The sequence below is a fragment of the Geospiza fortis genome, unplaced genomic scaffold (genome assembly GCF_000277835.1).
Source record: "Geospiza fortis unplaced genomic scaffold, GeoFor_1.0 scaffold183, whole genome shotgun sequence".
Taxonomy (NCBI): Eukaryota; Metazoa; Chordata; class Aves; order Passeriformes; family Thraupidae; genus Geospiza; species Geospiza fortis.
In genome coordinates this window covers 1,222,491-1,239,327 of record NW_005054447.1, presented here as the reverse complement: position 1 = coordinate 1,239,327, position 16,837 = coordinate 1,222,491, and the positions used below count along the sequence as shown (strand labels likewise).

At 49.3% G+C, this 16,837-nt stretch overlaps 1 protein-coding gene across 6 annotated transcripts in view; it reads right to left on the bottom strand.

Annotated features, from left to right (window-relative positions):
• Positions 1-16,837, bottom strand: part of CADM1 (cell adhesion molecule 1) — a 101,731-nt gene that overhangs the window by 30,370 nt on the left and 54,524 nt on the right. For all 6 annotated transcript variants that reach the window (XM_031062378.1, XM_031062379.1, XM_031062381.1 and 3 more), the window contains exons 2-6: positions 14,186-14,332; positions 13,149-13,301; positions 10,631-10,768; positions 8,780-8,935; positions 1,048-1,147 (exon numbers count right to left, since the gene is read on the bottom strand). In XM_031062378.1, coding sequence (XP_030918238.1) covers positions 1,048-1,147; positions 8,780-8,935; positions 10,631-10,768; positions 13,149-13,301; positions 14,186-14,332 — 694 coding nt within the window. The remainder of the gene's footprint in view (positions 1-1,047; positions 1,148-8,779; positions 8,936-10,630; positions 10,769-13,148; positions 13,302-14,185; positions 14,333-16,837) is intronic.

The window sequence follows — 16,837 nt, the reverse complement described above, 5'->3', positions numbered from 1 at the left end:
CTACTAAACGGAATTCAGCAGGGACGTGCCAGCCTCTGATGCACGGGAAGGGACTGGCCTCGTGCCCAACAGAACAAACTGGGAACTGGGAATCAAGCAAGAACTATGGGAATCAAGGAAATACTGTGGATGGGGATGCAGGCTAGCAGGGAGGATGAGGGCAGCCTGAGCCTCCTCGGCGCTGGTGCCTGCCCTGCCCACAACGCCGAGCTGGACGGGCTCCAGCTCCCCACGCCCCAGCTCTGGGCACATTGCCAGCGAGGCACTGACAGATCTCGGGGATGTTTGCAGGAATCTTATGGACATGATGAAAATAAGGAAGGATAGTAAATACTTGACAGCCATAAATCCAAGTGGAAGAGAAAGTATTTTGAAAAAAAAAAATAAAGCCGACAAAACTTAAATTAGAACAGCAATGAAAGTGTGAGAAAATCTACCCTCCCTTGCCAGGATTTTCCTGATGCATAAATTTCTTCAACTGCCTAAGAAAGCCTCAAGGGCTTGGCAAGAAGAGGAGAGAGAATAAAACTGGTATTCTATAAAAACCACACGAGGCACCAAGGGGGAGCAAAACCATCACACAGTCAGTATGAGCAGAAGGATGGACTGCCTTACCTGGGGATCCATCCCACTTCCCCAAGGGCCCAGTGCTGCAGTGCCGGGCTGGCATCCATGCACTGGCACCTCCAGGGGCCACAACTCCCCAGCCTTGCTCTTGCAGATTAACCAAACCCATGACTAATTGCAGATTAACGCCACCCATGCCATTCCCTGGGGGAAGAGGTGTCCAGCTGGGAGCCTTGCCCTGCTGCACCCGAAGGCTGCTGCATGGTGGCCAGGAAGAGCTCTCCGAGGAGCTCTTCCAGTGGAAATTCCTTGGCCATGAGGTGCACAGGAATAAATGCAAGTCCAGCAGCTGTTTGGGTGCAGGAAGCACCTCTCTCCTTCACTCTGGGACACTGTCTTCGCAGCAGGGAATGGCAACAGGAACAGTGGCCACACAACGTCCCGTCACCACCGGCCCACCCTGGGAAGGGTCCAACTTACTGTGGCTTTCCAAAGGCTGTGCACGTCAGCTCCAGCGGCTCCCCTTCTCTCGTCAGGCCTTGCAAGGGGTAATTCTGAGAAACCCGCACTTGAGGCTTATCTGCAGGACACAAAACACGGCAGGTGAGCCCCGGGTCGTGCCCCCGTGCCCGCTCGGTGCCGGCAGCAGGAGCAGCTGGGGCCGGCGGCACCGCGAGTCCCCACGGCCCCGTGCTGCCCAGGAAGGGCTCCTGCTGCACAGCTCCTGCCTGAGCTTGCTCCAGCTGGAAGGAACTGCTTTGTCCTCGTGCTGAGGGGAAGCTGGAGAGATGTGTGGTGCCCGGGATGGAAGGGCTCTGTGGGTATCAGCGATTCCTGCACCACAGCCCCCGGAGTCCATGAGCGCTAACTGGGCCGGACAAGAGATGCTGGTTAGAGACACAAACAGAACCACAGCCACCGCTGCCCTCTGTGTGAACAACAGGAGGCTGCGTTTCGTCCAGATGAAGCTCCTCTAAATCCTACAATAAACAGAGAACTAAAGCATGGATAGTTAGGGAGCCATCTCAACAACACTTCAGTAAGACCCTGCAGGAAAAAGAGAGCCAAACCACAAACCTAAAGTCCACAATTAAAAAATTCATTACCTCCCATGACTGAAACAGAGATTAAAAATGCAATCTGAGCTGTAGCTAAAACATTATCAGTGCAGGAAATCAATTCAAGGCTACAAGTGCCATTAAGCCATAGATATTTTTCAGGAATTTACTCAACTGTAAGGAACAAAGGAAGGAAAAAAATCAGTATGCATAAAGGTTGAAACCATTTAAATGTTTCTATTTCCTTTGAGAGTAACTGCTACCCAAAATATTGGCTGGCTGCATTTTATTAACTGTGTTTAACTCATTAACATGCCTCCTATGGAATAATAGAGATTAGGAAAAAAAACCCGCGTGTCAGGATTTAACCAATTTAAACTCTCATAATTTTCAGTAATGGAATAAGCTACACAAGTAAATCCTCTCCCGAGATGACTCTACCACAACATTTCATCAACTAATCCCTGTTACAGATGCTTCCTGCAGCTCTGGAGCTGGGGTGTCCTTGTGGGCTGGGGGTGCTGGAGCACTTTGGGGTGTCACCGGCCGAGGGGACAAGTCCCAGTCCCACAGGAAATGGGGCAGCTTCGGTGTGCCTGGAAATGCCCTCCAGCCCCGGAGTGGCAATAGCTCTGCACAAGGAGCAGGGGAGGAGGAGCTCAGCCTGGTGTTATGCAGCAAATAAATCACCTGCCGCATCCTCGGCACTGCGCTCACCACTCCCGTCCACAACTCCCACCCCACAGCATCTGCTCCCAGTTCTGATGTGCTCTGCAGCAGCACCACCAGCCTGTGCCAGGAACGTGGATGGTGTTATATCCGTGCTGTGGAAGGAGCAGGAAACATCCCAGCCCAGTTTACTCAGCACACAGGGACTGAAACACCTCCTTTTGCTGTTTGCCTCTCCTGCTGCATCCTCTTCCCATTAGGTGAGTTTAGTATTTCTAATGAGCTGTTTACTAATGACAATTACTTATGGAAATGAGGAGGAACACCCAGGCTCACTGTACTGAGCACAAACTGCCAGCTCTATGAGCTCCCACCAAGTTGGGCGAGCCCTTCCACTGCCACTTCCCAGCCCCAGGAGCTTCATCAAACCAAGAGTGGCAGTGAGGTGGACCTGTCCCATTTGGATCCAGGCACTGTGGAGGTGTCACCTGCAACAGGAATCTGGGTTTATCAGCACATGTGTCAACACCGCTGAAGCCAAGAACTTCCCAACAGTTACCACAGCAAAGCACTTGTCAGCATGCTGGGAGTTACACAGGGCGCTTAGGAAAATGTACCTGAGCCTGAAGGATGCAGAGGGATGGCTGGACACTCCAGAGGACCGGCTGGCATCAGGCTCACAGCATGAAAAAAAATTTCACTCAAGAGTCTGGAGGGGCAGTGGTGTCTTTCTCCCTTTGTTTACGGACGTGCCTTTAGACAATCTTAAATTCTACTTCCAGGGCTCACACCTGCCTCACAGCAAGTCAGTGTATTTCCTGCAGATTATGGACTCGGAGTGCAGGTTTGTGAAATGCCGAGCGCCCTGGGACCCCGAGCCCGGCTCCTGTGACATTTAGCAGCACACGGACAGAGCTCCGATGGCTCCAAGGATGCTCCAGCTGTCTGCCACCACCCTGTTACACAGGACACGTTCAGCAGTGATGCCTGCAGCTCTGTAACGTGGGGTGACCACCTCAGATGGTAACACAGGACACCAGGCAAGAAGTGGCAGATTTCACCAGTGCCCGAAAATCCTCAACTTGGAACTTCACAGCATCACACCACTGGATTGTTACATAAAAATAAACACTTGCATCTGTGCACCTGAGGCCCTGCATGCTCCATGGCAGCCAATTAGACCCAACAACCCACAGCTATTTCCTACTACGCCTCTTTCTAGAAGCTTAAAAAAAACAGCCTCGTAATTTAATAAGGCACCTTTATTAAGCTAAATTCATTCAAAAGCTCAGAGTGATATACAAGGTTAAATACCAGTCGTCTAAAGGTTACACTGTAGCAGCAGCCAATTTGAAAAACTTATTACAAAGCCATTCTGCATTTGATGAGATTTCTCTCACAACAGGCACGGCGCGTGCCCGTGCACCGGGGTCTGCTGGGGTCTGCAGCCCCCAGAGGGACCATGCACCCCAAAACCCTCACCTCCCCTCAGGATGCCACTGGCCACCGAAGCCAGTACCCATTGACTTTCACAGCTCTCAAGCTCTGTGCTTGGGAGCTTACCAAACCACTCCAGTTATTCTGCATTTGTCCCAGTTCTTCCTTTTTTAGCTGCTCGCCCCATTTTTGTGCCATCAGCAAAGATTATTAACAGTGACTTTTTAAGAACTTCAAATGCTTCAACTGAACAGCATCAGGCCAAGCACCCAGGCCCCTGCGTTCCCTCTAAAAATACCAGCACTGCTGATTACTCCCTAATGACTATCCTTTGAGATCTGCCAGTTAGTGATTTCTTAATCCATTTAAACATGCACTTCATCGATAATGCTTAGATGTCATTAATCAGCCGAGATAAAACATTACACCGAGTTCGGGGCCTTACAAAAGCCTAAGCCTATTATTTCCACCCGTTTCCTTTCATCAGGCCAGCCCAGGCAGGCGAGCTCGCTGCCCCCAGCCCGCACCAGCCAGGTTTGGCAGGCGCTGCTCCCAGGGATGCTCAGGGGCTCGGCTGTGGGACCCTCGCTGACCACCCCAGAGACAGCCCTGCCCACCCTGCCCAGAGGGCACGCTCCCTGTGAGGCTGGAAACCACCAGAAGGCTCCTCCCAAGCACTGGGAAACCAGCCCGCGGTGCTTTGGGCAGCGCCAGGCCCCGGCCGGCAGAGGAGCCGCCAAGGTGGGCTCTGCCAGTGCTTCAGCCGAGCAGGCTCTGGCCCCTGCCAGGCGAGGAGCGGCCAGGTCCAAGTTTAAAATCCGTTTTCTGATCCCTGCACGAATTGCTGACGTACCTCCTGGCAAAGCTGACGCCAGATGGCATCCCTGGGAGCAGGATCCGCGGGCCAAGCCGTGTTCCTGCCCACCGCAGGTAAATCCAGCCTCAGCATTTCCCAGATAATGCTTAGCACATCTCCCTTCAGGTGGGCATTGCTTCATCCAGCTCCTCATCCCTGCTCTCTCCTGTGCCAAAGAGAGCTGCTCAAAAAAATGACTTGTGGGAGTCTCTGATCTCACTCAGGGAAGAGCAGGAAAAATGTGCTTTTCAATATTAAAAGGAGCCAGCAAAGTTAACACTGATCCTCAGGTGTAAACAACAGCCACCTTTATTCCAAAATCCAGTGGGGCTGCTCATCGGGAATGCACTCTGCGTCAAAGCCAGCCCAGCCTGGCAATCCCTGCCTGCTCCTCACCTCTGACAAGGACGAGAGGCTGCACTGCTGATTTTCAGCCAAAATACAGAAATCTATTCAATAAATAGATCCCGTGTCTAAAATAAGGAATGAGCAGGACTGGCAGATCACAGCTTGTCTGGAAGAGCCTGTCAACCCCAAACACGACTCTGCAAAATTCACCCTTAACGAAAGCAATTTAATCATTTTGCTTGTTGCAGGAAAAGGAATGCCAGAGCCCGACAGGCATTTTGGGGATAAACACTTCTCTTTTAATATTTAAGCACACTCTGCTGCTAAATGCCTGCAAATGGCAGAGCCCCGGTCGCCCCACACGCTCAGTGCTCCCAACAACATTCCTCTGAGAAAACCTTATTAATGAGCTCACAAACGAGCACCCAACTGGGAAATGTCACAAACAAGAGTGGCTAATGCCCCAGAAAATCAAATAACTGAACACTCGGCTGATTGTGGTGCTTTTCATATTCACTAAAAGAAAAAAAACAGCTTTAAATCAAAGTTTCTGAAGGGGTCAACACCTCGCTGAACAAAACAACTCATTTATTCGCTTTTAGAGATCTCCAGATGATAAATTACATTGATGTTAATAACTTCACTGCAAACTATGCAATTAATATTTGTACTGGACGGAAATGTAAGGATTACTGGAGATGTGGCAGCAAACGTATGCGGCTGATTTTAAACATAATTGGGCACAAAAAGTTCTCCTATTGCAACAGCAGAGGCTGCAACAAGACTCCACTGGGGCAGGCTTTAAAGGTACACATGTAGGTATTACAAAAATGAATGCACAGGTAATTATAACTTCAGAAAAGGACAAAAAGCCAGCCCAGAGAAAAGGCCCAAATCCAGGTCCGACGCTCGCTTCCAGTGTCACATAATGAGAGCAGCAAACGCACCACAAGGGCTCAACTCACATGTCTCCCAGAATATCTGGTTCCATTCAGCTCCTTAACGACATTTTAATGCATTTTGTTGCTTCATTTCCTTTCTAAAATTACACCCAACGCACTGGTCTCCCATCGCTCACTGAGGGATCCACGGAAACCCGGCGGCTGCAGCAGAGCTGGGGACATTTCCACTCCAGTGCCAGCGTGCCTGCCAGGGCTGAGGGTGCTCCTAGGCATGGCAGTGCTGCGGCCCCTGTGAGTGCACCACACTCAGTCCAGCCCTGCTTTGCTTTTGAGGAGGGCTCGGGGAGGGTTTCACACGTCACACTGCTGTTCACAGAGATTTCTTGTCAGTAACACACCCTGCAGCCACGTGAAGGCATTCACCTCCAACTTCACCACGGGCCACGCTGTGCCAGGGCAGATATGCAACAAATGGCTTACTCCATAAATAGGACAAGTTAACACCCAGCATTGTTGTTTTCTGCTTTTTTCCTTGGAAAACAAACCCCACAACTTTTTAGTTGCATCTCAGAAAAAATATCTCCCTACTCTGAAATTTAGTCAGACAAAAAATACCTCATTATCTGAGCAGGCTCCATCCATCATCCTCCTGTCCTTCCCCAACACATTTCATGCTCCAGTTGGATACATTAAGTGCAGAGAAATACGACATCTGCTGAGAAAAACATTTTCTTGTGCCCTGCTGATGTTCTGAAGGGGCGGATCCGCTGTGCCCAAGAGGGGAGCAGGCAGGATTTGTGGGGAGAGGATGTCAGAGCAGAGAGTGGAACAGGCAGCGCAGGTAACTGACCTGCTGCAGGCAAAGCAGCCACATCCACACGGGATGAGCCAGGAACCCCCATTGTCACTGCAGCAGAGACCTGGGAGCTGGGTGCGTGCAAGGACACGTCATGGACAGTGGAGGCACGGACAGCAGCTGGAGAAGCATCCTCTGCTGCACATCCCACATCCAAAATCAGCTGAGAAGTGTCAGTGCAGGAGCCCCAGGGCAGAGCTCTGTGGGAGCACTGATGGAGACACCTGTGTGCAAGGACAAGAGGCTCTTCCTCCTGCCCACACTCTCCCACTGGCCAACAAATCATCACTGTCAGTCAGCAGCAGCTCCAGGGTAAGAGCTTGCTCTGAAACTGCCTTGTCTTCAAGCTAAAGCCCTGCAGCAGGTATGAAATGCAGGTGTCTGGCCATGTTCCAGCCCATCAAGCCACAAGGTCACAATGCAGGACAAGTTCTTGGGCTGGGGCTCCTCTCTGGCCATCTGCTGCTGCCCACTCAAGGAACAGACTGGGCTAACGGGGTCAAGTCCCCACATTGGAACATAATTACTTTTAACAAGCTCAGAGTTTAAATCAGAACGTAAAACCAAATCAGTCTGAACTCCCTTCTCCTGCTCATCCCGCTCCCTCCTGAGGAGGCTCCTCATTCCCACAAATAGCCCTGGAACAGCCCAAGGAGATGCAAAAATCAGCAGTAAGAGCAGAAACCTGCGCACAGGATGCAGCAGGGCCTCGAGGGCAGGAGCTGAACAAAGAACTGTGCTTTAGGGGTGCTTTGCCCTCATTGCACAGGCAACCCCTAAGGCTGAAAACCGAAGTGGCCAAGGAGGGATTTATTTGAGGAAGAAGAGATGAAATGTTCGCTTTATTCCCCCGAAACAGTGGCACTCTCCTATTCCACCAAATCACCAGGATTGCAGAGAGATTTCTGAGAGGAAGCCTCAAGGTTGTCCAACGCCCTTCCAGCCCAGTGAGTTCCAATCCCCTCACACAACAGGGTAGATGGCATTTCTTGCTCTTCCCCGTTAAGTATTTGATCACGCCTCACAAAGGTGCTAATGTATTATTAAAGCTAATGGAGCTCTGCAAGAAATGTTAATGGACATTAAGTTTGCATAAATGAATTACACATTAGCACAGTCGCAAGAAATCTCGTATCTGTCAATTTAGGCAGTATCTGATCATTCCTGTTTTCCTCATTACAGGAACATTACTTCCCGCTAGTTTCGGAGATACGAGAATTGTAACCAAGATGTTCATAATGAAACTACATAATGAAGCAGATGAAATAAATTAATACCAAACTTCCTCTCCTCCTTTCAGTGCGGTGTAGTTGAAGGGACCCTACAAAAACAAGGGCTTTGAATTGTCTCAGGGCCTGGCTTTCCAAGCACACGGCCTCGCTGTAGGGACCATCCCCCTTTGCTTTTGGGAGATGTTTCAGAACGCAGGGATGCATGTACACACTCCAAAATCTCCACCAGGTGCATTTGGGACCACAGCTATTTCCAGGTACCTGCTTGCTGCTGTCATGTACAGTGGAGCAGCTCCTAAGGGAAGTGAGATGCATTATTAACAATGAACATGTCAGGAGCAGTACAGGAAATAGGCTGGCTTCAATCAGTGCTGCTACTACAGGTTCCACAGAACTCCATTCTCTGATGTACAAATCCAGCTGATGCTGTATTTTCACAGTGCACAACACTGGGTTTCTCCTGCACAATACCCAGTTTTTGCCAGTAAACTCGCCATGGTGGCCAGTTGCTTTGGAGGGGGAGAAGCACTTTTCAGAGGTAAGCAGGTTACTAGAAGAAAAATACTCAGATTTAATCTGTTCTGACAATTGAAAAGCCCAGCCAGAAACCTTTGATGCAAATTCTATGTACAGAGAGTTATTTCATCAGAGAACAAAGTATTTATGGTATCAGAGAGAGCTGGGAAAGTCGTGGCTTCACCCATGAAGTGTTACCTTACATTGTGTTTATGATTTCTATGTAACACGATATAATCCTCATCGATGTCAGAATTTTATAACACGTAGGGAATGGCTGCTGAACTCCCAAGCACACAGTTTTGTATATGAAGAGAATTAAAGGTTCTGCTACTCACACATGACTTCCAGGTAACGCTGTGTCTGCAAGTCCTTGACAGCAGGGTGATCCACCAGGCAGATGACGGGGACGCCGTCGTCCTCGCGCCCCACCTTCAGCAGGAGCTGGCTGGTCACCGTGTACATGTCAGACCACCGCTCCACCTCCGACTTGCCTGGGCAGGGAACACAGGGACAGGGGAGTGAGGGCAGGGGGCAGCACCCTGCAGCCAGGCCACCTCCCTCCCGTCCATGCTCCCTTTGGACACCCATCCCGTCCTCCTCTCCGACAGCCTCCGGCCAAGCAAAGTCCACGCGATGTTACTGCAACGATTAACACCATCCCCAAATCCCCAAACTCTTAAATCAATGAGCTACAAATCCCCTCCCACTCCTGAATCAACAGTCAGCTACAAAAGCGATTTAACAGATTAAATTAATTAAAAGCAGCATGGGTAGGTGGGAGCATTCGGCAGTGCTCTGTTTGAGGGAGGGGAGCCCAGCTCGGGACTGGCTGCCTGAGGGATGCTTTGATGGAAACAAGCAGGAAGACAAGACAAAACGAGACGAGACAAGACAGCAGAAAAAGGATTTTTCCAGGAACTCAGCAAGTGCCTGCTGACAGCGCAGCTCCTCTCTGATCTGTGCCTCTTTATTTAAGAATTCACAGGCAAAATTGCTAAGAGTAACTTCTGTAGCAGAGCTCTTCCAGACACCAAATATTGCTGTATAATATATGAGAGTGAAACAGGTGACACATGCAGACACCCCTTGATATTTGGAGGAAAAGCTTTCCCATGGGCAAAGCCACACTTCCTGTGATTCACAAACTCACAGCCAAATGTTTCAGTCTCTACTCTGTTAAAAAAATATCTGAAGACTGAGCTGGGTAAGGTGGTATTACATAAAGCTCAGCATTCTTCCCAGGGAACTCAGAGCTGGGATTCGACTGCTAACACAAGAAAACTCAATCAAGAAGCTGCACAGGTCAGGCAGAAAGGGACAAACATTTTGTCCTGCTGCCCACTGGTATGGTGAATGGAACCAGAAAGGGATCATTAACTCCCTGCACATCACGGTGCTGGGACACAGCAGGGCACCACTGGGCCAGGCAGCAGCTTTGCATCCCACCTGTACCAGCATCCTCCCAGCATGCGGCCTGCTCAAATGCTCTGAAGTGCTGGGCTTAAAGAGAGGATTTTATCCTGTCCTTGCAGGGGAGTGGGTTTGAAGTAATGAGTCTGGACTTCTGCAGAGAGTCCGTCAGCATCTCAGGCTGGGTAAAGCACAAAGGTGTTGTCAACCAAGCTCACATCTACATGCAGACTTAAACTAACAGCGTGTCACATGCAATCAGAGTCAGTGACTTGAATGTGCAAGTACTGGGAGCCACCAGACTTCAGGGAGTCAGAGAAACCCATCTTAGATGAATATTCAACCGAACACAGGGAAAACGCTCTACAAACAAGGGAGAGCTAGACATGAAGGTGAATTGCAAATCTTTCCAGCCCAAAGCGCAGACGATCCCTCTCGTACCTGAAACAGGGCAGAAAGCTACACAAGCCATGCAGAAATGAATTCAGTGCACAGCCCTGGGTTCCTCAAGGTCACCTGCAGTTACAGCAGGACTCCAGAACCCGGCACTCGAGGCTGGCAGGTAGGCAGAGGACCAAATGGAGTTCAGCCCCCTGTGTTAGGGAATAATCTGTCTGCCCACACAGTCCTTTGTTCCTCAGCTGGTGCTCAAAGAAGCTCGCTCTACTTTTCTTACTTTTTTTCCCCTTAAACTGGCAGCAGAGAACAAACACCCAGCGTTACATAAATCACTTCAGCTCCCTGAACAAAGCAAGGGACTGAGGGGACACATCTACCCTTTAGCTCCTTGTTGCCTTTGAACCATCTGATGGTGGTGGCTGGTCTGCTGGCCATGGCAGTGCAGTTCAGCTCGATCTCCTCTCCCTCCACAGCGGTTTCTTTCTCGATATCAATTACCAAATTGCGTGGTGGCACTGGAATGGGAAACACAACACAAACCAGATGAAAAAAAACATCTTTTGATCGCTAACACAGGACAAAACCTTGAGGAAAACCTGTAAAATCTACTGCACGAAACAAGCAACCAGCATTTATTTGATCTTTCAATCAATCAAACCCTTTGATAGGTGGTTTTGCAGTAATTGGAGTGAGCACTTTCACTCTCCACCTAATAATCACCGCAGTCTCACAAATTATTACTTATCAGGGTTGTAACTTTCTGTTCCCTCTCCCAAGCAGGCACGGTTCCAGGGAGAGCCGCAGCCTCCTGTGCTGCTCGGGTGTGTGCTGCTATTTAAAAATCCAGCTTGACTCCGTGCACATTTCCTGACTTCTCTGACAAGGAGAGGAAACACAAAAGCTGACACTTGGCACTGCATTACTTACCAAGCCTCTAACCTCCACGGCAATTTTTCTCTCCTGCTGTTCAGCTCCAAGGCTCAGCCGTGAGCATGGAAGCAGGCCAGCAAACATCAACCTCATTTAAGATGCTCGAAAAGCCACTGAGCGCAAGCCTGGAGTGGAACAGCATCCCTTGGGAACAGCTCTGCCCCCCATCACACCCCCACAAACCACCCCAAAGCCATCCCAAAGGGAGAAGGGAGCTGGCTCTACACCCAGCCACAAGTGCCACATCCTTTGGGGTGGAAGTGCCACATCCTGTGCCCAAGCACACATCTTCCCTAGATCAGGAGTCTCCCAAAACACGAAGCTGGAAGATTGTACCCAATGAAAAATCATCCAGTAATACTGAGAAACAGGCTGTAACTCCAGGGGTAACAACCACTGCAGCACAGCCCAGAAATGGGACAAATGAGCTTAAAAATTAAGACATGGGAACAAGGGAATCTCTTTCCCACGAAAGCACCAGCAGCAAGGCAAAACCCAAGAAAAAGTGAACAGCGAGAGCTCTTATGGCAGAGTCATGGCTTCAGAAAATCCCAGAACTTCCAAAGGAAACTCAACTTTGCTCTGATCAATGTGATTAAGCAACTGCACAGTTCAGATGTGACTCACAGGTCTTAAAGCTAATGAAGAACAAATATGTATAAATACCATCCAGATGATCAAATGGACTAATTAGTCACTTGTGGCTTCTCTCTAAAAAGAACAGAATGAGCTACATATTTGAGACTTTCACATGTTCCAATTAAGCATGAATAAATCTACATACTGTGTCACAGAAGACATGAAAGTGCTGAAGCAAACGTGCAGCTCCCCCCGAGTGCCAGCTGCAAAGGGGGACACCTCAGCACCTCCCTCTGCCCTCCCCAGCTGGCAGCAGCAGAGGCGGGCCAGCAAAATCAGCCTTTGACACAACTTCAGCTCTGTCAAAGGCTGGGTGATGGCCACGAGATTTTTGGTGGGGAACAAGTTCCTGGGAGGAGCAGCCAATGCCAACACGGAGCACCACTCCTCCCCCCTGGCTCATTAGTTCCCCTAATTAGGGAGCCAGTAATAGAAAAGACAGGCAAGACAAGCCGTCCCTGGCATCACAGTGCCCAATCTCTCCATGCAAGTACTAAGACCCCTCCTTCATCTTCTGCTGATAAACCTCCCTCATCCTGGCCTGCTTCCTGAGCTGAGGTTTGACCTGAGAACATGACAAAGGTGACAAGAAAGCACCTCCTTTATGGATGTGGGAGAAAGGCAGCACACACACTGGCCATGCCACAAAGGCTTCTCAAGAACAACTGAAGTACAAGGCAAGAAAACTGACTTTTCCCTCAGTTCTAAAGCATGATTCATGCTTTAAAAAAAAACCCAACAAAAACCTGCATTATGTCTCCCACTTGAAAGACACGCGGTGCTGGCGTACAGGTGAATGAAATGAGTATTCTCCTTTCAAACACCTTCTCAGCATTGCCAGCAGTGAAATCAAATCCAAGGAACTGTTTTTGCCTGTGCACGATTAGAGGCAGGAGCTGGAAGAGCTTCCTGTGCCTGTGAGCGCTGGAAAGTGCTCGGAAACTTTGAAGGTGTTGATAACTGTAACAGCAAGAGTAAAACTGCTTATAAACATCACTTAACAACATAGAAAAACCTAAGACCCAAATCTCATTAAGCAAAAGAAGGAAGATTTAAACTAATCAGCAAGTGAGATCTTACATTAAGTCACCCTCCCTGATTCAGGTTCTCTCACTAATAGAGCCTTAAAAGCTGCTGCTAATCGGCAGGAACTGCTCAAACAGAGCAGGAGCTGTCACCGCCAGCATTGCTCCTGTGGCCACACGTGCCTGGCCATCAGCACCCAGGGCTCAGTCCTTGCTTCCAATCCCCCTGGCAGGGGGCTGGAGCTCTCCCAGCGCTGCACAGACCCCACCCCAGTGCCCCTGTGTGTGCAGGGCTCCTTACCCAGCACCGTGATGGTGGTGTAGATCTCCTGGGGCGGGTCGGTGTAGAGCTGGCAGAAGTACCTCCCCTCATCAGAGATGGACACGTTGGTCAGGGACACTCGCAGCTCGCTGTTGGAGAAGTTCACCAGCTGGAACCTGCTGTCCTTCAGTGCTGTGGGGCAAGCACAGCCTGGTGACTGCACACAGAGGGGCAGCGTCCCCTTCCCACCACACCACAATCCCAAAGATCCCCACAGACAGCAGCACATCAAGGTGAGCACCCCTGGGCTCCTGATTAGCTGCTTCCCACCTTGAAGCTGCACCTATAAAATCTTTTGGTTTTCAATAATCAACATGAGCCAATCACAGGGCACAGCATGAAATCTTTGGACATAGTTTTCTTACCAGGTGGCTTAGGGATGTTAGATGCTTATGGCGTCTATACAGCCCCAGCACCAACTGTAGGCACTCAGGGACAGCCTAAATGAGGAAGGAATTGGGAGAAGTAGAATTTAAAGCTTTTTTCCTGTCCTGTTGCTTCCTGGGCAGAGGACAGGCGTGTCCCCACAGTGACACTAACACAGACCATTTAAAGTGTCTCATTGCAGCGACTGTGGCACTGTCATCACAGGACAGACATATCCACTGGACATGCAAGTGATGAGAGATTTCAGTTTGAGTATAAAGCAGCACAGATTGTCCTGAAATTTTCAGTCTTTGGTCTGAAGAGATTACTCCTGAGAACGCTGCGCTGTCTCCGTGTCGTCCTGTTCAATTTGTTTGTGTCAGCTAAATATTTGGCATTCAATTGCAATTCACCCTGAATTACAACAATCAATTCCCATTGCAAAGTAAGATGCTCTGACTTTTAGAGGGGACTGTGAAGTTTTCCATTAAGGGGAAGATTATGATTGTCTATCTCACCTACCTCCACAGAACCAGTGAACCGTAAGTGCCCAGCATTGCACAAACAGGAGGGATCTCAGCAACTCCCATGTCCTGAGCCCAAGTGAGGCACAGGAGGAGTCACGACCAAAGGAGGAACCATAAACTTACGCCTGAAATCTCTGAAGTAGATGGTCTGCCTGTTGGGGTTCAGGAGCTGGATCACGGAGTCATCGCTGTTCTTGACGCGGCAGCTGATGGTGGCCACGTCCCCCTCCACCACGGTCACATCCTCTGTCACCAAGTTCTGACCATGACCTGCAGGACACAGCAAAGCAGGACTCAAGGTCAGAAATGACACCAGCGGGTTTCACTAGGGAATGAAAAGCTCCACGCCACCAATGGAGGAACATCAGCCAGTGAGGCACTGACTCTGGGTCCCCAGCCAGCTGGTAAAGCAGCAATGAGAAAGGAGCTCTGTGATGGGAATAGAGGAAGAAGGACTGCTGCCCCACACAGAAACACCAAAAATTCCCTTCCTCTCCCAACAGAAAAATCCTGTTAAATTACTTGAAGGAACAACTCTCTGTAAGAAGCACTTGTCCTTTGACTGGAGCAGGCAGACTTCAGGGAATCAGTTGTTACTCACTCTGTGTAATCAGCAGGTGCTATTAATGTCCAGAGGCAGGGGTAAAAAAGGATCCCGTGCAATTATGCCGTGGGAGCCTTGTAATCATTTACAGGTCACCACCCCAAAAGTCTCCTCCTAATGAGGCGAGGCACGCTGAGACATCCGCCCCGAACGCCAAAGACACGGGGGATGGCACTGGAACTGTGCCTTGCATTTCAATTCTTCCATAACTCCTGGGAATCAAAGTGGGAGAAGTACTGAGACTTTGATTGGCAATGCTCCAAATGAAGCCAGGATGCCACAGGCTGGGTGGTCAGAGAATCCTCTGCTGCTCCACAGCTGCCTCAGCCGCCAGAAACCCAAAAACGCAGGATTGGGATAAAGTTTGCACACAGGAAATCTGGGGATCATATTTAAACCCCAGTTTTTCTCTCACCCTGCATTTCCTTCATTTATCTTTCTTTCCAACTTGCCTTTATAATTTGACATCCCTTGGAAACAAATGTTTGACAAAAAGGTTGATCATTTGGAAAGAGAAAAGAGAAAGATTGATAAACCATCAGACTCCTCTCCACACCTGATGGGCAGAAAGCTGAAGTCTGGGCACATTTTTCTGCCCTCTCAGTATAAATTTTAGATAGATTCTCCAGATTGATGAACTTTGAGGAGCAACAAGAAGATTTACTATCAATCAGTAACACCCATATTGGAGCACAGACCCCCAGCCCCACTCAGGAGGGGCAAAGAGCCTGTCCCAGAGCTCTGCCTGGCTCCTGCTCCACACTCTGTGCATCAGGATGAAGCTGGTCCTGCCCAAAGCCCTCTGATCAGAAGATGAGCATTCAGCCACCCCACCACACTACCAGCACCCTTAATGTGGTGTTCTTGAACCTTGGGGACACACATTAATGGCTGGACTCAATCTTAGAGGGCTTTTTCAGCATAAATGATTCTGTTCTCAAATCCCAAACGACAAGGGCCATGCCAGCAGAGCCCTGCCCTGCCTGTGCCACGTGCTGCCCTGGAGGGGCTGGAGCAGCCCTGCACAGCCACAGCCAGGCCCTGGCATCAATGAAATCAAACATCTCAAAAGTGGTTCAAGCAAAAATATTAAACATTACTAACTGCTTCTGGGGAATAATTTTATCAAACCCATTCAAAACAAGGTTCTTGCACAAGGATCAGCTTGATATGTTCTCATAAATGCAATATTCCCTACAAATCATTAACAAAGCTATTAAGATTCGATTTCCATCTAAGCAATTATTGCCAGCATATTTTTTTACATTTACTTTAAAAGACTCAATCCTATTTTCAATTCATTAAACTGTTCCTTGCGTTTACTGAATTTTACATCAGCTTAGAAGACTATTTGAATTAATAAGAATTACAGTAGAAGTAATTTAGAAATAAATTATTTGAAGTTCAAGCCACTGAAGCTGTTCACACCGGGATGCTGCAGCATGAAACCTGCCGATGGATGGCTGCAGAGCCCAGCACCTCGGCCTGGGCTGGCACCAGATGCCTCTGGAGAAGGCTTTATGCGGGTTAATCGTGGGCAGGGAGCACATGAGGACACGCTGAGCCCCTCCATGGCTCGGAACAGCCTCAGCCTCCTGGGCTCTGCCTCTTTGCTCTCCACCAAAGGGTGTCTGACCAGCCCTGTCTGCTCTGCTGCCCTGAACGTGCTGCACCCAGCCACGGCGTGCACCCTCCGCATTCTGCTCCACATTCTCCTCTCTGCTCCCACGAAAGCTATTTCCACAAGCAGCAGCAATTACAAACTGTAAATTAAATAAAAACGCAGCACAAAGCAAGGACTCTTCAGACCCATCCTCATTGTCAACACCTCGGCAAGTTTCTCAGTAAATATTTACTGTCAGTGTATACGTATTTTGAGGAGCATTAAAGCACAAGCACACAGCATTGACAATGTTTTGGAACAGAAAAGGACAGGCTGGGGAGGGCAGATGAAATTTATGGACTCAACAGGGAATCTTAAGAGCTAAGAGAAGCAAAGGAAAATTACTGTTGAGAACCAACGTTAAATCCTGGGAATGCTTTGGAGGGGCACAGCACGAGCAGATCCAATGGAAAGCCCCAACAGAATGATATGGACAGATTTTTGTCTATCACATGTGAAGGGATTATGACAGCACAGTGACCACGGATCAGACCAAAGCTTCCTGTTG